We start from the raw sequence: 20,640 nt of genomic DNA on the forward strand, positions 1-20,640 counted from the left end.
CAACAGCAGAGCATCTTCAGAGCTCTCTTTGTGACTTCTGCTTCTGTCCTTATATCTTTTCTGAATCTGACACTCCTGCCTCCCTCTTATAAGGACCCTTGTGATTACATTGGGCGTACTCAGATAATCCAGGATAATCTCATCTCAAAACCCTTAACTTAATCCTGTCTGCAAAGAGGTCACATATTCATAGGTTTTGGGGTTTAGGACACTGACATCTTTGGAGGGACCATAGTTCTTCAGGGCTCAGTTTATATGTCACCTTGTTTGAGAGGCCTATCCTGTCCTCGTTATTCTCTATCCCATCACTGTTTTCTTTCTTTCATTCCACTTAAAAGCTTTGACATTACCTTGTACCTTATTTGTTTACGGCTGTCTCTCCTTACAGAATGTAAGCACTATGAAGGCAGGGAATTCACCCATCTAGTTCACTTCTGTATTCCCAGAGCCTAGGAGTGCACCTGGCCATGGGCAGATATCAGGGAGCATGTGAATGAATGATGAGCTGAAGGATGTAGGAATAGTGAGGACATGGGGCGTGTCTACTTCTCACCCTACAGAAATAGCTTTGAGCTCATGGTCAGCCAGCTCTCTATGTTGAGTTGGGGGCCACTGGACTGGGAGCCAGCTGTGCCCCCAGTTAGCTTGCCATGTCACAGCACTCTCTTGGTTTCCTCTTCAGCAGAACCAGTAATTGCAATTGACCTTCCTCTGTGTGTCATTTTAGAAAAGAAAGTCCATTACAGCTGACTGTGATCCAAGGGAATGGGGATAGGAAGATCCTTAAAGTGACTTAGAAAATCACACAGCCACAAATATACATGCTCTTTGGATCTGACAATTCTTGGAAGATAGTGTGGCTGCCTCCTGTTTATTTCCCAGTTATTGCAGCTGCATCCATTTTTGCCCCTGGAGAAAAATAGGCTTCTTGCAGCTTCACCCATCTCATGTATTTTGAGGGGCCCAGGGGCAGAGGTTCCTTTTTTTGTTGGACCACTCCCCATCTTGCTCACTCATGCATATGTCAGCTTTCAAAACGCAGTCCTGTTTTGTCCCCGCCCTAGCTATGTGACCAGGCAAGTGACTGCTTCTCTGAGTCTTTAGTTTCCTCATCTGTAAAATAGGGACGACTGCTGAGAGGCTTAGGGGACGTGATGGTGGGGAAGGTTTTAGCACTTTTTGCTTCTCTCAACCAGGGAGGAGTCTGGTTAGTTCAGACAAGGGGCATTTGACCCTTGGGTAGGTCACTGCAGAAGGCTGTGCCAGGTCTGCTCCAGAGGGCTTTGAAGACGGGCAAGCTTTTCTGCTGCATCAGGTGAATTCCTGCAGGATTCAGGAACTCAGTCCTGGAGGGATGGTTTCCACGTAGTATTAACCAGTGGGGATAGTGACAGGGTTTCTTAGAGTGTAAATGGATTAATAGCTAACATTCATATCACATTTACTATGTGCCACGCAGTATTCCAAGTGCTAATATACCTATAACTAATCTGATCCTCACAACAACCTCTGAGGCAGGTGCTGTTGTGAATTTTGTTTGTAAATGAGAAAACTGAGGCACAGGGAGATGCGAAGGGCAAGTAAGTAGTAGAGATAGGATTTGAACCAAGGCCTTTGAATCCAAAGTCTGGGCCTGGACCATCATTGTACTATCTTGTTGACATAAGAATATACTTTTATATCTATAGAAAAGTGTAGAAGATTAGAAACAAAAGTATAACCAGTGCTTTTCTTGGGGTCTTCGGAGTGTAATGTCATGGGGACTTTGATTAGTTCCTGTTTTCCAAATGTTCTGTAATGACCAGGTATTACCTATGTGTGTAGAGAAAAGAGCTGCGGATATAGCAGGGCTCTATATTTTGTTTTGGCCTTGTTTTAAAGGTCTGGTAATATGCTGCTATATCAATACCTTAAGATACATCACTTACATGGAGCTAAGATGTCCATACTACAAGGTGACTTAGAGTTTAATTCCTATTTCTCCTGTACTATCTGTGGGGAAGTGTAACCCACAGAGGCTAAGGGCTACGGCCGAGTTCCTGTGGCCATGGAACGCCAAGGGCAGCCCTGTGCTTCTGGTTTTCCCACGACATCATGCTACCTCCAAGACTGAGAGGCATGAATGACACTTCCCTCCGTTCTTTTCTGTCTTTTCTGTCTGCTGCTAGAAGCAGCCCCTGACCCTGATGACATCATTTCCTACTGACCTGGAATCTGGCCTGGGGTTTCCAGTGACTGAAGTTGCAACTCAAAGAACTTTCCATCCTCGCAGGGCACTTCTGGAGGCTTTCTGTAGGAAGCTGTCACAACCTTCCCCACTCCTTTTGAGGAGAAGGGATTGTGCAACCTGATCACGTCCTTCCTGGCTCGAGGTCTAACATGGTATCTGTGACTCTTAGAATCGAGCCCAAACTCCTAGACCAGTAGCATTTGAGGCCCCTTGTTATGTTGTCCTGGGCTTCATCTTTTGCCTACCCTTCCTCACTCAATTCATTATGTTTGTATTTTTCAAACAGAAAAGTTCCATGGGCTTCTAGTTTACTCACCACAGGGTCTCTAGAACTTGTCACAGACCTGGAGCACAGGAGTGCTCAATCATATTTTGTCAAATGAATGAATGAATGAATGAATGAATGACTTGATGTTCGCATCGATTCCTGCTCTGTGATTTCTGAAATCATGGAACTGGAGTGTGATTATTTTATTCCTAGTTTTAAAAAATATTTTTCTCATTTCAGTAATCTCAGTGGAATATTATATGACCATTCAAAAAGCCATTTATGAATAGCTTATAACATCTCAGAAAGTGCTTATGGTATAATGTTAGTAGATAAGAGCAGGATGTAAAGTCTTACAATCTGGCAACAACTGCATTTAGAACCACACCTATGTGTGTGTGTGTGGGTGGAGGAGGAGGTTGGAAAGGGAGAGTACCTAGTGGCATGCTGTGTAACTTGTTTTATTTGTTTTTTCCCGTGCATTTTCCAAGTTTTCTTTAGTGAACAACCATTAACTTTATAATAAAAAATGGAAAGGAGTGCATTATTTTTAGTATTGCCAATGGTTTTCCCCTAAAGATTTTGTACAGCGCTACAGAGTTGGCAAAGTGCTTTTAGATCCACAGGCTCTCTTGATCTTTATAACAGTTCTGTGAGGATGGTGGGTGAGTTCGTTCATTCATTCATTCATTCATTCAAGTTCAGCCTGTCAGGACTGGGACTTAGGGGCGAAAAGAATGAGATGTTTGGGTCAAAATATAAGTAGGCACCTACTCTGCAAATGCTACAAGAACAAAATCAGCCCTAAGCGTGAGTGCCTACTTAAATTTTGCACCCCTGGTGCCTCCCTGGCCTCACCTGGGTCCTGGCCCTTCCCTAGCTCTATGTCAGGCACTGTTCTCTGTTTTGGATATCTAACAGTGAACAGAACACATAAAATTACCTGCCTACACAAGACCTCTAGAAGGGGAGGCAGGCAAAGTTGCTACTCTATTGTTAATTGAGAAAACAGGCTCCACTGGGGAAGTGAGTTGCTCAGAGCATATAAGCAGCTAAAGCTCAAGGCCCCCTACGATCTCATCCACTCGTTTTTCTCCAAAGTCTTCTGTGGCAGCAAAGTTGATATTTACTTTCAAGTGTTACTGTGCTGGGCCCATGGATATTAAAGGGAATCGGCATTTTAACTTGGGCTGCCTGTGGACTCCAGCTGATGGTGGAATTTCACGTATGGTAGGGGGCAGATGGGGAAAATGTTATGGACAAAGCCTGGCTAGCACAGTGACCCTCTCGTGGAGGGACTACCTTTCCAATCCTAAGCAGAGCCTCTTACTCGCCTTTCAGCCTCCTTTGTGATCACAGACCTGACACAGCTGCGGAAGATCAAGTCGATGGAGCGGGTGCAGGGCGTGAGCATCACCCGGGAGCTGCTGTGGTGGTGGGGGATGCGGCAGGCCACTGTCCAGCAGCTGCTGGACCTCCTGCGCCACCTGGAGCTATACCGCGCAGCCCAGATCATCCTGAATTGTGAGTAACCAAGGTGGCACCTAGTGGCCAGCCCCTGACCATGTTGTGTTTCAGCAGGAGCTGCACTGTGCCCTTAACACCTTTTTTAATCTTAAAAAATATATTCGAATGAGAGTTTACTCTCGATCTAAGAAATTAGTAATGGAGGCACCTCTGGTCACTGGCGGAGATGAAGAGCACACCCAGGCCATCTGGATCCACAGCCTTCCTCCTTAGCATTCTCACGAGAAAGTGTCCCAAAACTACGAAGCCTTTGGGCTTCCAGGAAACTGACACTTTTGCCTGTCAGTCTCTCTTCTGCTTAGAACTTTACTCAGATCCCTGGTTTCCCGTTTCAACAGTTTCAACTGCCTCTAACCTTTTTTGCCTGTGAGAGGCTACCTTTGTTCCCTAAACCTCTTTTTTCTCTTCCCCTTAGCGTGGCTGATTAAAATTGCTGGGAGGAGGAAAGATTAAAGCCTTTCCACATCCACAAATCCCCTGGCTATTTTGAGAGCCTGATTGTGTTTTTACTATTGCTTTGAGTCCTCAGGCAAGACACTTCCCCTTTCTGTATCTTTTTTTTTTTTTTTTTAAATTAAGGAAACAAATATGCTATAAATCTCTGTTGCTTTTTTGAGGTGAACATAGAGGGCATATGTGAAGCATTTTAAGTTTCTGTATTCCAACTGGTCAAAGCTAATTTCCCTTCCCTAATTGTAACAGTAGTTAAACCTTTTTTTGTATGTACTTGTTGAAGATTGTTTATGACCTTGCTCAGCTGCTTCTCACAGTTTTTGAGAACCCGAAGTCTGCCCACCACTTAATGGACTTTAAGAATAGATTTGAATAGAACAGGGCTTGTCAACCATGCACGCTGAAAGTCCCAGTTGTAAAGTGGCTTCCTCAGAGACTTATGTCTCTGGGTAATATTTGTATTTAACAGAGGCCTCCTGAAAGTTGGGCCTGAACTGAAAGATGATGTGTGGGAGCCATTGGGGGACCACGTGTGCATCCAGTCTCTTGAAATCATGTACTACGGGTGGCTGCTGGTCTGATTGTGTGAAGAGCTGGGTCTGTGAATCTCTGTTCCTTGATATTTTCTTGGCCTTAATTGCCAAGACCATTGTTACTCAGTTTCTCAAATATTAATGTTATGCGAATTAGAATAAATTAGTACAGATGGCTTACTACCCAGCTACCCATTCCTTCATCCAGCAAATCTGCTAGCCAGTGTCAACCCCGTTTTACTCTCTTAGACATTCCTTGGAGATCTCCTGTATTAGCTAGCATTCCAGGTTCACCGCTGTTACAAAGAGCAGACTGCAGTGTATTTCTCTCTCCTGTGACAGTCAATCCCCAGGGTGTTGAGGACCAGGTGCTTTCTTTTTCATTGCTCTGCCATCTTGGACACCTGGCTGCTGACTCATTCCTGAGATGGCTACCCTGTGCCTCCACATGCACATTTCAGCCAGCAAGAAGGGCGTGCCCAAGCCATTGGCCAGGACCTAGTCACAAGATCACACCTAGTTGCAAGGGAAGCTGGAAAATGTAATCTTTAGATGGGATGTTATGTACACATGTAAAGTTTCTATTACTCTAGAAGAGGAGGGAATAAATATTGGAGGGACAGCAGTCTGCCTACAGTCCTCTCCTCAAATATCCATATACACCTTTCTTCCCACACATAAAACATGCTTATCCTTCTTCTGAGGGAGATAGGCCTGGAGTCCTCATCAGTTCCTTCCTTTAGCTTAAGGCCCAGGATCTGTGAATGATGCTTCCTGTTCAATATGAGCCTCTGATCCAGTACCTCTCAACCAAAGAGAGGTTACCTCCTCCCCTTCTCCCAACACACCTACACCCCAAAAGGCAATAGTGGAATCCAAATAGGAAGCCACAGTCGAAACTCCCATTTGAAACCAGTAACATGCTGTAGTTACTTGTCTATAGCAGTTGGCAAATGTGGCTGACAGGAATTGTAAAATGTCCCTTGGCTAGGGGAATAAGCCCTTTGTTTGGTTCTTTGACATCCCTTTGTTCTCAGTAAACCAGTGAATCTCAAAGTGTGTTTTCAAATTTCTAGGTTTACCTGGGAACTTGTTAGAAATACAATTCTTGGGCCTTACCTTATCTGCAATTCAGAAATTCCAGGGGTGGGGCCCAATTCCAAAGGATTCTGATGCAGATGAAAGTTTAAGAACCACGGCTCTAACACCTGGTTCTCTAACATCCAGCTCTGTCTTGAGGGGGTTGGTTTGGCGTGGGCATTGCAAGGAGCTCCCCTATTCTTCATTCTTTGTGGTCTCATCCGAAATGGGAACTGGAGAGAGTCTGCCCTTGTGGAGGGCTACAGGGCTTTCACAGCCCACTTCCTGCTGGTGTGTGTTTGGGGGCCTGAAGGGAGCTATAGGGATCAAATAATTATAATCTTTTCTCACACCTGGCCTGTGGTTTTGATGCAGGACAGGGCACATTCCCCTGAGTGGACGGAGACCAAGCCCTACACTGAGAAGAGGGTCCTTTGGCAAAGAGTTAAGAAAGAATTCAGCACACACTAAAGTCAGAGTCAAAAGGCAAGTTTATTAGAAAAGGAATAACCCTCCACAAATAGAGTGTGGTCTCCACTCAGAGGCAAAGAGTGAGAGGGTCAGTGGGAAGGACAGCAAGAGGGACCCTGAGTGTTCGGGGAATTTATTCTTTAGTTCCCATTGGGGAATTTATTCTTTAGTTCCCATTTCCTTTGATATGGATGTACAGTGAGGAAGGGGAAGGAGAAGAGTATGTAGCCCGAAAGTCCTGCTGGCTACTGTTCCCAGCCTTTAAGCCATAGATAGGTTCTTCATAGTTTTTGCCATAGGGAATGAATAATTTTATTGGTGTAGGGCACCACTTAAAGATTGTTGTTCCTGTTTCCCGTTAAGCAGGTGTGGGGAATAGGTTATTAGCTTTCCCAACAGAAATCTACCTTTGTTCTGCAGGTTGTTCTCTTGGCCTGGCTGCTGGGCTCATCAGCATATTGCAGTCCCTGAATGTAGCAGCTTAATTAACGTTTTAATTCTCTTGCCTCTCCCTACCTTAGTTTTTTGGCAATACAATTCTGTCAAAAAACTAGAAGTTTCTGGTCTCTTGACTCTTAATCAGTTCTGATCCAGCCTAAAGATATCTTAGCTCTTAACTCTGGAATGTCGTTCCTTTTTTAACTCTGGAATGTTTGCTTTTCCATTTAGTGGCCTGCATCCTTGCGCTCAGACCTGCTTTGCCTCTCCTAATTTAATATACTTACCTGGAGCCTCCCTTGAGGCCACCTGAAATGATTCCCTTGATGGGCAGGACGCACTCTTAATTTGACTTTTGCCTCTGGGCTCTCTGTGTCCATCTAGAATTCCTTCTGAGTTTCAGTGGTGGAACTGAGAAAAGTGAATGGTAAGTAGGAAAGTTAGGGCCACAGTGTTATCTCCTGCTGAGGCCGTTTCCTCAGAACCCCTCGGTCAACTGGGACTAGCAACTACAGATTGAGAGTTTTCCTGTTCAACTCTGCTTGTGCACAGTCTCACTCCACTGGAGCTCATCTCTCTTTTGTTGGAGATTCCTGAAAAAGAAGCCACAGGCACCAACGTTTAGAACATAGTTGGCTTCTCCCCTTAGTTATCAGCGCTTTCAGCACATGGTCTGCCTTCCAAGTGTCACAGGTGATGTTTTACCAACTTTTTTGCTTTGGTATATGAAGAGTAATCCGCTTTCTGGCCTGTGATCTCTGGATCCTTGCTTCCTGGAGCTCTACTCTTGGGTACCAATTCTGTATTGGTTATTATCTTTAATAATATAATTGGTTATTATATTTGGCTGCTACAAGAAAGGCCAATAACAACAGCTTAATCTAAAAGAAGGTTTCTTTCAATTAGTAGTGTGCATGTTGACAGTCCAAGGCTGATATGGTGGATTCACAGTGTCAGGGATTTAGGCTTTTTCTATTACTCTGCTGTTCTTAACATGTACGAGGCTTCCTCTTGTGGTCTGAGATACTTGCTCCTGTTTCTACGGCCATTTCCACATTCCAGCCAGCAGGAAGGGGAGACCACTTTCCTTTCGTTTTAAGGGTACAATCTGGAAGATGCACTTATCACTTCACTAAATTCTGTTTGCTAGAATTTAGTCACATGGACATACTTAGCTGCAAAGGAGTCCAGGAAGTGTAGTTTTTAGTCAGGCAGCCATATGTCTAGCTGAAACTTCCAGAATTTAGGAAGACAGGGAATATATATTCTCTATCTACTACATTAGAACTTTCTCTAAATACTGTGCATATATTGTTATGTTTACACATTAATTTAAATATTATCCACCAACTTTGTAGAAGTTTGGCTTATATACACTTCCCCTTCCACATCCTTCCATACATTCATATCACAATTTTCAGTTCTTCTATAGATTGCTTTTACAACTTTTAACAAATATCCTTAGATTTCTAGTTCTTTTTCCATCAGCTCTAGGCAGTGCTTCTTGATGCTCCACTCAGATGAAGGTGTTCGTTCCCTGTGAGGGAACGAACTCTCCCTCTTTTTCCATATATGGAGTTAGATACACAGAGCTGGACAAGAGACTCAATAAAGACCTAAGGAAATACTTATCAAATACCTGCTATGTGTTAGGCACTGGGGGCATAGCAATGAAAATACAAAGTCCCAGACCTCAAGGAGCTTGAAGTCTAGTGTGGGAGACAAATATTAACAGGATGATGACACACAGAGATGCGTAATCAACTGCAGCATGAGTGCTCAAAGGAGAAGTGTAGTTAGGTTGGGCAGATAGGTAGGAGAGGGTAAGAGAGGAAGATTTGAGCTCATCAAAGGAAGCTGCTCCAAGGAAGTGAAACTGGAACCTCCATTAGAAGGATGAGTGGGCCAACTGAAGTAAGGGACCACATAAGCATTTCTAGACAGAGGGGACACCATGTGTAAAGGCCTGGTGGTGGGAAGGAGCAATGTTTGAGGACCCAAAGAGAGGCCATGGAGGCCTTAGCTAGAAGACAGTGGGAGTGTGAGGGGCTGAGACTGGGAAGAGGGCAGGGCCAGGCCACCCAAGGCTGCACAGGATGTGGTCAAGAGTTTACTTTCACTGGGAGTGGAGGGAAGATTTTGGAGGGTTTGTACCTGGGAAGTAGACTACTCTTTTGTCTGCTGTGTGGAATGGGAGAGCCTCGGTATTTCCAGGTATCAGCCGATTAGGAGAGCAAGAAGCTTCTGAAATTTGATGAGATTTGGGAGGTGACTAAAATTTATATTCCCATTTGCCACTACCATCCTTCTGGGAGTCTTGACTTTCTCAATTTTGTGTAGTCTCTTCTTGGTTATGCAATCTTGATAATTTCTAACTTTTGGTTTGGCATCTCATACAAAGTCATTTCCTTCCTGGAACTGGGCTTTTATTGAGTGGGGAATTTTTGGCTGCTGCCTTAAGTGAAACAGAAGAGAATGAAGTCTTTCTCCCCTGAAAAGGCCGAACTGTTGTAAGGGCCACGCAGGGCTCATGTGTTTGCACTCTTGGAAAGTTTCCCAGCATCCTCCCCTTTCCAACCACCAAGGAACAACAAAACATGGGTAGAAATCAGACTGTAGGGTCACTGGGGACTTGCCACTGGAGGTGGCACTGTGTTGGGGCAAGATTTGCTAGGTTAAGAATCAGTGTATTTGGGTTCTACTTGGAACCTGTATTTAGCACCTAAATATGTGCCAGACAAGCATCTTATCTCATAAATCTTGTATCACCGTTTTATAGATGAGGAGACTGAGGCTCAGAGATTAAGCAATGTACTTAAAGGCCAAAGCTACATACTAGTAAGTAATGGGCCAGGATGGGATCTCAGATCCGCTTAACCTACTAGGGTAGGTCGCTAGATGGCATCAAGTCTCACTTCTGCCCTCTGAAAAATAGGTATAATTTCCCTGTCTACTTTATTTGTAAGCTGGAAAGCTTCAAAATATAAGAGATGGTGAGGTTTTTTTTTTTTTTTTTTTTTAAGTTATTTCTTGGGAGTAGTGTGAGAATGAACGGAGGGGTATGTGCAGTGCATCTAAACCAGTTCTCAGTTTTTTAGAGGGATAGTAAAAGCTGGAGGGAAAGGAGCTGTTATTTATTGAACTCCTGCACTGTGCTAAGCTGTTGTAACTAGGCTTCTCTGGGTTCCAAGTTTTAGATGCATGTTGAGATTATCCATTAATCAGGATAGGCTAGAAATCTCACTGTTCAATGCAACAAAGATTGATTTCTCAAAGTCCAGCCTGCCTCCTGCATTTTTGTTGCTGGCTGTGTCATCTAGAACACGTAGTTTCCAAGGTCACTATGGGAGGGGAAGAGAAAGATGGAAGAGGCTCACTAACTCTTAATTGCTTTGTCCAGAAGTGGTGATAGCATTTACACTTAAAGTCCATTGTCCGGAACCAGTCACACGGCTTCAGCCTAAGTGCAAGGGAGGCTGGGGTACAAGAGGGAGCTAAGCGCTGTTTTGTCTATACATTACTAAAATCCAAGTGAGTTTGTGATAAGGTTCTACCTAACCCTGGTCTATGAGGTCTAACCCCTGCCTAGCTCTTTCACCTTATTTCTGCCACTTTCCCCCTCATTCATTCAACTTAGCCACCAGGGTCATCTTTCATTTGAAGAGATACACCAAACTGTTTTCTGCCTCAGGACCTTTGCATATGCTGTTTCCTCGCCTTAGAATGCTGGTCGTTCTCCTTCTCCCTGGCATTCTTCCCATACTAATCCTTTTCATCTTTTGGGTTTTTGCTTAAGTGGTACCTACTCTCAGAAGCCTTCTCTTCAAGTTTGTTTTCTGTATAGAACTCATCCAAGTTTGTAATTAGGTATCTCTTATTTAGCTAGCTTAATGTCAGGATCATGTTAGTTTTGATAATAGATGGGATCCTTGGTCTCTAATACAATGGATGAATGAATGAGGAAGGATGAGTCATTTTAGCAGCTGTTGGAGTACAAGTCCAATGGAGAACCAGAGAGAGAGTGATTAGGAAAACAGGTCATGTCCTCAGATTTATCTAATTTTATGTCTAGTTTGAATTGGGAATTTTGAGTGGGGTGTGCCTGTGTGTGTGTGGGCGGGGGAGGATGAGGGGTGGACTTCAGATGCCCAAGAGAACTGAGCCCAAGGTTTAGGAGTGAAAGGAAAAGAGAGGGCCCAGAAAGTTAGGTATAGCCATTGAGCACCAGGGTTCTTTTAGTTATGCCTGAATCACTTTCATTTGTTCTGGAAGGGATCCATTTCAGCCACCCGAGTCAGCCGCAGAATAAAAGCAAATAAATAAATATTACATCACTGTTTAACTTGAGGGCTGTGAAGGGTGGGTATGTGGGGATTCCCAGAGTGTGCTCATGGAAGAAAGACTTTTTAGCAGCTAGAGTTCCCTCTGCTCAAGTGTGTGGCTTCTGGATTTGCCACTGTGTTAAATTAAATGTTCCCGGGCAGCCAGGGAGGAGATCCTAGGCCCCTCTGCCAAGGGCCCAGCATGCATAAGCCTTTCAATTGAAGGAAGTGGGGCATAAATAAAATATAAATCACCCTTCTAGGTACTACTTTATTGAGGTATAAAGCAGAGATAGCAATTGGACCTTTTCTCTTGGGCTGTTATCTGAATGAAAGAGGCCACACATAAGGGAAGGTATTGAGGACAAAGCCTGACCTAGAGTTAGGGATGATGATAATAACAATAGTAAATAATACTAATAGTTATAACTATTGAGCTCTTCCTTACTTCATCCTCATGATAACTCTCTGGGCTGGGAGTATAGTCCCTCGTCTCATTTGCCAGGTGAGACTTAGAAAGGTTACCTTGCCAGTGAACCTGACTATGGCATGTGTAACTGGTTGGAAGCATGCTGGAATGCTGTTGAATTCATTTGGCTGCATGGCATAAGTGACTCATGCTCCTTAGAGAGGTGGGACATCCTGAAAATACAAAGCAGAGAGGAAAAGAAGTCAGGCCTTTTACCCGCAGTGAACTGCGGACGGGGTACAGAGAAATGCTTCTACTCCCCCATCTCTGTCCCTTGGTGCCTGAAACTCAACCCTCTTCACTCTGGGTTAAGCCAGTAGTTCTTGTTCTTACCTAAGGAACTTTCAAAAACATCTAGACTCTGATTTCATTGGTCTGAGAACCTATATGTCCACCTGTCAGCACCCACAGCCACCAAAGCTGTTAACTTTGATCACCGGCACCCCTCCCCCTCCCTGGGGTGTCCCAGCAGGGAGAAGGACCCTGGGCTGCCTGTCTTCCTGTGTGTGTGACAAGGCTGGCTACTTTGGCACAGGCAGCCAGAAGCAAGTCCCACCTCTACTCAAGCCAGTCTCCTGTATTATGCTGCCCTATGGCCACTGTATCTTTTCAGAGCACGTCCCTGCCCACCAAAAGTCAGTTTCTATTAGAGGGTCTAAAGTGTTGAAAATAGTCATCCACCCCAAATGCTTCCTTCAGAGACCCCAAGTTGGGATCAAAGGTTCTTATTCTGTGCCTTTTGGGTAGGGAGAGAGGGCTGAAGACAGAGAATGACTATTAGTACTATTTGTGCCCTGGCCTTCAGCCAGCTACTTTACATATTTTGTCCCAATGACCCCTGTAATAGTCCTATATTTTATAATTATTCTGACTCCACAGAAGATACAAATAATGCACAGAGGGAAAGGAAATTTGCCCTTGGACACAGCTAGGAATTTTAGAGGCTGAATATGGAAACGGAATTTATTCTCGGTTCTATTCTTTGATCACAATTTATATTTTTGGATTTCATGATACTACAGAATACTTTTAAGTGCAGAATTTTTTGAGACTATAATCCCAGGGGAAAAAGGGTGTTATAGTTCTGGAGACTGCTTCTATGCTTCAGTCATAATAATGATATTTCCTGCCCTACCTTGATTGACAGGAAATTCAAATGAGGTTTGAAGCTTGTCACCACCTTTTCTCATGGACACTTTGGCCTCCTTTGTCCTGTCCTGCCCTCAATGTTCTATTTTTATTTCCATGCCACTCTGATGTATCAGCCTGATAGAGTGGCTGTTATATCTGTTCAGCTATCAGAAACCAAGTTTCTAGGCAGGAAGTGCTGAGAAGCCACAGTTTCTCCTCTTCTGGTTTTGGTGGTAGGAAAAGAGGCAAGGAAAGGCCTGCTCTGTGCCTTCCAACGCAGATCTGGCATCAGCAACTCAAGAGTAGAAACAAACATGTTTAGACATCTTCTTTATTGTCTGCATCTAAAAGACGTCTGAAAACCCACAGCATGCTAAGATGGGGGTTTCACAGGAAACCGAAACTTCTCATCGGATTGTCACTGTGGGCCTGACATGGGGCTCCATCAGCTGAGCTCTGTGGCTGGGTGTGGCCCTTGAAGTGTGAGTAGGTAGGAGGGTGGATGTCAACTCGAAAGGTGCTGACAGACTCAAACATAGGCTATACCCCTGCCAGTGACAGTTTTCCCCACCCACTCCCACATGCTTGCACATGACCTACGGCACCAGCTGTAGGCCACTGCATGTCACTAAGAAAGAAGAAAAATAAAGAATTGGACTTTCCTTAGATGAAGCCTTTTATAGTCCCCATAGAGGTCAGCCACAAATGGGCTGGCAGCTTCAATGTTCCGGCCAAATATATCTCCACTGTAAATAAATAAATTAAATTAAAAAAATATATATATCTCCACAGAGAAACAAAGATCTGTGTAGAAAGGGGAAAAAAAAAATGTCACCAGAAATAGGACACTGAAGTTAGGTCAGGTCAGGATAATCACCCACCACTGTTCGACTAATGAGGAAACTGAGGTTCAGCTGAGCCTCAGACAGGGGTAAACTTCTTCTTCTTCTGGGGCTTCAGGCAGTGTGGGGTGCAGGTAGAATCTGTAGGAAGCCAATGCATCTGGGAACAGCTCATACTTTTGTGGCCTGACTTTGCAGGAAATGGCAGTTTGGGGTCCCCTCACTGGCAGACCTGGCGGGCCCAGTGCAAGGTGAGCTGGGGCCGCAGCTGTGCTGGCTTCACACAGAGGAGCCATCTTTGCCCTTTTGCCTCGTACACAGACGTCAAGATGATGCCACCGATGTAGCCCTTTGAGGAACGTGGGATCTCACCCTAGCAGTTTGTGGAGGAAGGGTGCCAGGAAAGAGGCCATCTCCTGGGTCAGAGGGAGGAGGACAGGGAAGATGGGGATGCTGAGTGGCATGGGGTGGCCCCTGCCTCTGGGGGGCAGGGGCACAGTGTTCATGTCTGTATACAACCTGGGAGCAGGCAGCTTTGTTCTGGATCTGCTCATGGATCAGCATTCATTGCCAGTGATGGTTCTCAATTGTCATTTTGTACAAGGGACTGCGTCCTCTCTCCCTGCCTATGGAAGGTAGTGGTGTTACATAAGTCAGAGATGTGTGATTCCATGAGTCCTGCCTGTAGGGCTGCTGTTGGGGAAGAACTGACATTTAGGCTCCCAGTTTTGGCCAGAAGGGCCTCGGCCTGGTGGGGAGTTGGGGCGGGCTGGTGTGGTCCATGGGCTGGCCTTCTGAGGTGCCTGAGGACCCCAGGTGGGGAGAAATGAAGTGTGTATTCTGCTACGACCATGCTGTAGGGCATGCATTCTTGCCACAATCCTGTCTCCCCACCTTCCTGCCTCAATGCCCGTTTCTTCCGCTTTCTCCCTTGGATAGGTCTCCTCACCTCCCTGAGTCTCAGTTTCCTTCCTTGCTGAATATCAACTACACATCTTAGTTGGTGGTTAACACCAGAAGTAAGCTGGATCTGAATCTAGTGATCACTTGCTTATAAATCTAGGCTAGATGCATTTCCCAGGGCAAATGGCTCCTTACTTTAGTTGAGAAGACTCAGTTCTGGTCAGTAGTTTAGTTAGCTTGCTTACTGATTTTTTTCTTAAGAAACATATTTTACTATGCAATGAATGCATGATCACTGTTGAAAAATTCTACAATGTGAATAAACTGAAAAACAACCTCCCCCAAACCCACAATATAAAAACATGATAATCACACCACCCAGAAATAATCACCATTAACAAATCCTTCAGGCTCTTTTTCTCTTCATATATAGATGTGTTCTATACTTTGATACATATTTTATAAAAAACTGGTAACATATAAATCCTTTTTTGTCACTCAACTATATATTAACACTTTTTCTTGTAAATGGATATACACATAACATTTTTTTAGTTATTATTAAAGTGTAAAAAAAAAGCACACAAGTTAAAAAATTTAAATGAGTAGTCAAATTCAGAGACAGAAGGTAGGATGGTGATTGCCAGGGGCCAGGGAGAGGGCAAATGGCTAGTTCTTGTTTAATGGGGACAGAGTTTCAATTTGGGACCATGAAAAAAACCTCTGGACGTGGGTGGTGGTGATGGTTGTACAACGATGTGAATGTATTTACTACTACTGAACTGTGCACTTAAAAATGGTTAAGATGGTAAATTTTATGTTGTGTATTTTACTATAATTAAAAAATATATATAATAATACTAAAAAAGAAAGTGTAAACAATTCAGTCATGTTAAATGAAAATGAAGACTCCCACCATATTCTTTTTATACTCAATATGTGGGCTCTGAAGACATAACCAACATTTTAAAAACTGAGCAACAATAATGAAGTTCCTGTGTTTGAGCTAAGCAGTTTATTTGTGCTGTTTCCCTCAGTTCTCATGAAAGTAGTCCAGAGTAAACACAGCTGGGAAGTGATCGTGCTGGTTTCTACTCCAGAGCCTGAACTCTAAACAGCTAAGCTCTGCTACCTCTTTTATGAGATAGTTTTACTTAAAAGAATAATTTATCAGTGACAGTAAAGGAAAGTCACCTGTTATCTCCCATTCAGGCTTCTTGTTAGTTTTGTCCACTCCTTCTAGCCTTTCTTCACATGTTGTCTCCCTGTTTTCCTGCTTTTCTGCAGGCAGGGCCCAGAGGCAGTGCCATTGGAAGAGGGAAGTGAGGTTTGTGGTGGTGGTGGTGGGGGGGGGGCGGGGGGAGTGGTGATTATGGTGGTGTTTGAGTAGTCCTGCCAGATGGGAGGGGGCAGTGAAAACAACCCCTGGTTTCAGGGACAAATCATTTTGCCCCTGGGAGCCTCAATGTGCTCAAAAATAAAGTGCAGATAATTGTTAACTGCTAGAGATTGTTGAGAAAATCAAATAAATCTATGTGGTGCTGTAGAAGTGTGGCGCCATGCATTTAGGCATTATTAATATCGTTCTAGATCCAAAGCTTGGGTTTGAAGAGGTTGGCCTCAAAGTAATGATCAGTTTTGTTTAGAAAGAGATGTAGTTTACCTGTTGGAATGAATGCTACTGGGGACTCAAAGGCTGGACATGGTTTGCCCCAGCCCCCACCTGATGCATATGTGAGACTTAGCAAGTCGGAGGCTTTCCCTGGGATTTCAGTGGCCCCATTTTTTCAGTTCTCAATATAAGTCCACCCCAAACCACCAGAGGGTGAAAGGCCTTGAATATAGGGCTGTAGAATTTGGATTTGATCTGGGAGGCCATGTGGAGCTATAAGGAGTCCTGTGAAGAATGTGCTATGTATCCAGACAATGGGAAGTCATAAAGGCTTTAAGCAGGGAAACATGAGGCCTGGTCTGTATTTTAGTTAAGATGTGGCCTGGGGAGGGACCTGGAGGCCCTTTGAGCTGGAGGCAGCAGCCAGCCGGGAGAGATGAGACCAGGGCCTTGGTGGAGGAAGCTCCTTCACAAAGAGCAGGCTCTGAGAAGCTGGGTGGAAACCAAGGTAGACACACCCTTGCAGCATCTTTGGGCATTCCCAAATTTATGGAAAGGGGAAGCAATTACTCATGAAGGCAGGTAACCTCCACCCAGGCTCCTTTGGCCAGTCCTGCCTGCTCAGGCCTGTGATCTTGGGCAAGCCACTTAACCTGCTCACACCTCAGTTTTCTTATCAGGGATGAAATGCAAAGTTCTTGTGAGGATTTGATGCAAAGCTTGGCCTGGGCCTGGCACAGTTGGCACTCATTTGACATAGCTGCTATTTTCAGAGTTCCTATCTATAAAACAGGGATTCTGTTTCCAGTGCTTGTAGATGGGGAAGCTGCAGGACTGCCAGAACTTTTATATTTAGGGGCTCAGCTGGGGACTTAACAGGATGGATATTTTTAATTTCTTCACGTGTTCAGGGAAATGTATAGTTTATAGAGCTCTTTCATGTCTATATTCTCATATACCCCCTCCCAACAGCCTATTAGGTAGGCAAGCAGATATTATCATTATCATCAGCTCTATTTTATAGGTGCAGAAATAGGCGCCAAGAAGCAAAGTGACTTGTCCAAGGTCACATGGCTAGTAGGCGAAGAAGCCAGGTGTATCTGCCTCAGAATGTCAGAGCTGGACCGATCACAGGAGATTATTATGCCCAACCACTACATCTTTCAAATGGGAAGCCCGAAGCCCAAAGCGGGGCACACTGCAAATTCAAAGCAGAGTCTGGACTAGAACCCAGGTCTCCGACTTCTAGCCCCAGCTTCTGGATAGTTACCCCACTTCATCTTTCTTTCTACCTGTTTCAGGGAAACCAATTCCTGAAATAAAGTCTTCCAGCACTGACTTCCCAGATGCCTTGCAGCCAGCTTCTGTAAGAAACACCAACGACGAGCAGAGAATGGGGCAGCCCGTGAGGCCAGCTGCCTTTCTGGGCCCAGGTATTTTAAATTAAATTTCATTTTTTTTTGTTTAAAGGAAATTATTTAAGGAAATGATTTAACTTTAAGGATATTCAGCTCAGCATGTAATAGTAAAAAATTAAAAAACAATTATAGCGATGATAAAATTGATGCCAGTAGGTCATAACAATAATACTGATAACGTAATAATACTTTTAACATCCATCTTATTAACACAAGAATACTGTTAACAATAATAGAAACATACTTACAATATATTGAGTTAAAAAGTAAAAAAAGTCAGATAACAAAATAATATATACTATTTGTTGCTATTTTATAGATTTATTTATTTCATTTTTTAGCATCATTTTTATTATAAATCTTGGAGTTAAGCATGTTTGTTTACATTTTAAGTCATCTCAATTTTATATGTACTATTTTAACATATATTTGTTTTATTTTTTACCATTTTAGTAGAAAGAAATAACTGAGTGAATGAAGGCTTTCTATGTGCCAGACACTGTTCTAAGCACTTCAGAGATATTGACTTATTTAATACTCAGTTAGCTGTTTGAGTTAGGTATTGTGATTATCCCCATTCCACAGATGAGGAAACTAAAGCAAAGGGTCATATGCACTGGGCCCAGGTGTTTTGCCTGTGGTTTCTCAAGCCCCCATTACTGGCTGGCAACACATGCCTTCTGTGGGCTGGGAGCCTGATGACCTTTCTGTCAGCTCTCCACAGGCTGGTGACCTGTCTAGGGCCTCACCCTCAGCCATGCAGTGGAGTACTGAGGGGTGCTGCTTGCCCCCCATCTTCTTCCTCTTTTCCAGTCACAGACTTGCTGTTTTGTTCTATGGCATCCGAAGCACCAAATGGGAATGTGTTTTGCTCAAGATCACATGAGTAGGAAGTAGCATCTGAGCAGTGTAATTTGGACAGTTATGTCTTTATCCCTTGCACTCACCGCTATTCCAAAGCCTTAAAGATCACTTTAGATTTGTCCCAATCCCCTTTTGCCCAGGACAGAGCTTGGGGACAGTTTGCCAAATTATGGAAGGACTCAGCCAGTGGATGACTTCCCTGAGGGGAATTGCCACTTGTTCACATCTCCGTTCTCACCACCTTTCTTTCCCCTGGAGCCTAGCCTTCCTTTCACTCGCCTGCGGCCTCCTGAGCAGTGAGCCAAAGATCCCAAATCCATGCAACCTCAGTTCATTAGTGTGGATCCTGAAGCTAAGGTCAGCATGGGCTGAGAGGAGCATGTACTGACTTTTGCCTTAGACAGACCTTTATTTGAATCCCAACTCTGCCACTTTCTAAAAGAATTACTTATTGTTTCTGTGCCTCAGTTTCCGCATCTATAAAATGGGCATAATAACAAAACTTATGTCATCATGTTGTGGTAAGGAATCATACACCTCACCATGTAAGTGCTCATTAAATGTTAGTTGATGTGAGTAATACTCCAGACACCCCAGATAGGTTGAGTCTGGAAAATTAATTCTAGCCAAGGAATCTGAATTATTTCCTGCAACTAAAGAAAAAAAAAGTGGAGGACTTTGATCAGCAATTAAAGATAAGGGGAAACAGTCCTAGAGCAAATATGATACTAGTTGATGGTCAACGGGAAACAGAGTAATAAAATAGGGAAATTCTGGTCAGGATGGAGAAGGTTACAGGTGTAGCAACTTCTTCTGATGTTCCTTATTTAGGAGACTGCAAAAACAAGCATCATGTGTCTCTGCTAGCCTTTGTACTGTTTACTTTCTTGAATGGCCCTTGAAAGCACATATGCCTGGTGGGTTGAGATAATAAATACAATCTGTAGATAGATACAGGAAGTTGGTTGTCTTTGCCCAAACTGAAAATAAGAAAGTAATCATTAATTTCATCAAATGACCCAAAGTCTTTCTTCTCTTAGGAAAACCTCAAGCTTCCATTGCGCCCCAAAGTTCAAGCTGATTATCTTGTAGGAGTGGAGAATGCAGAGGCAGTGGTGGCTGGGGAGGGCACAGACAGGAGACACTGAGCCAGGAGTTTGTGGCCAGTACCTCACAAATCACCCTGACAACTGGGGAGGTAGGCGTTCTTCTTGTCCCCTTTGATAGCTGGGGAAAGATGCATGACCTGCCAGAGCTTCCTTGTAGAATGAGTGGTCAGGCCAGGATTCCACTCAGGTGGGTTGCCCAGAGCCCACACAGTAACCTGTGTATATACTGACCCCCTCACAGTAGGTGGGGAGGAAGTAGGGGAGAGATGGAGAGGAAGGAATTACGTCAGTAAGTGAGCCATGGATAAGTTCTGAGCACCTCTTTAAAAAGATTCTCAAAGCTAGAATTCAGAAAAAAGGGTTCTGAGCAGCAAAAATAACTATCTATCACAAAGCCTTAGCTATAGGAGAAGCCATTATGTGGTCAGTAAGAATCTATTTCCTCTTATTACACATGGAATTTACCAGCCTTGGTATTCCATATGTACCAGAGAGGGGCGCATCTTTGTGCTTTATAACTGTCATCTCTTTTATCTGGACAAGAACTCTATAAGGAATGGACTATTGTTCTTTTTTGCATTTGAGAATGCTAAAGAATGAAGCACAACTCACCCAAGGTCAAATCTTTAGTAATAATGGAGCCAGGACTTGAGCCCAGTTACGTCTGATAAACAGAAAGGAGACTGGGAGGCTGCAGAGGCAGACCCACTGCCAGCCACCAGGCAGTGTACAGAAAACCCCAAATGAGATATAGCACCCACCATTGTGTGTTCTGTACTCAGGCCCACAATGCAACACAGCAGGATGAGATTTTGTTTGGGAATGCAGACATTATAGAAAGATTTCTAAAGGAGATGTTCTTTTTTTTTTTTTTTTTCAGAAAAAGTTTGGCACATGAAGGGTTAACACTTAGTGTTTTGGAAATGACATTGATATAACCAAGTGTTTCCCTGACCCAGTCCTTCCATGA

At 43.9% G+C, this 20,640-nt stretch overlaps 1 protein-coding gene across 3 annotated transcripts in view; it reads left to right on the forward strand.

Moving 5' to 3' along the window:
* Nucleotides 1-20,640, forward strand: part of IRAK2 (interleukin 1 receptor associated kinase 2) — a 45,272-nt gene that overhangs the window by 3,320 nt on the left and 21,312 nt on the right. For 2 of the 3 annotated variants that reach the window (XM_016121379.2, XM_016121378.2), the window contains exons 2-3: nt 3,840-4,022; nt 17,581-17,712. In XM_016121379.2, the coding sequence (XP_015976865.2) occupies nt 3,840-4,022; nt 17,581-17,712 (315 nt within the window). The remainder of the gene's footprint in view (nt 1-3,839; nt 4,023-17,580; nt 17,713-20,640) is intronic. The other variant, XM_036218590.1, reaches the window with a different exon arrangement.

This window comes from Rousettus aegyptiacus, unplaced genomic scaffold, assembly GCF_014176215.1.
Source record: "Rousettus aegyptiacus isolate mRouAeg1 unplaced genomic scaffold, mRouAeg1.p scaffold_m13_p_4, whole genome shotgun sequence".
Lineage (NCBI taxonomy): Eukaryota > Metazoa > Chordata > Mammalia > Chiroptera > Pteropodidae > Rousettus > Rousettus aegyptiacus.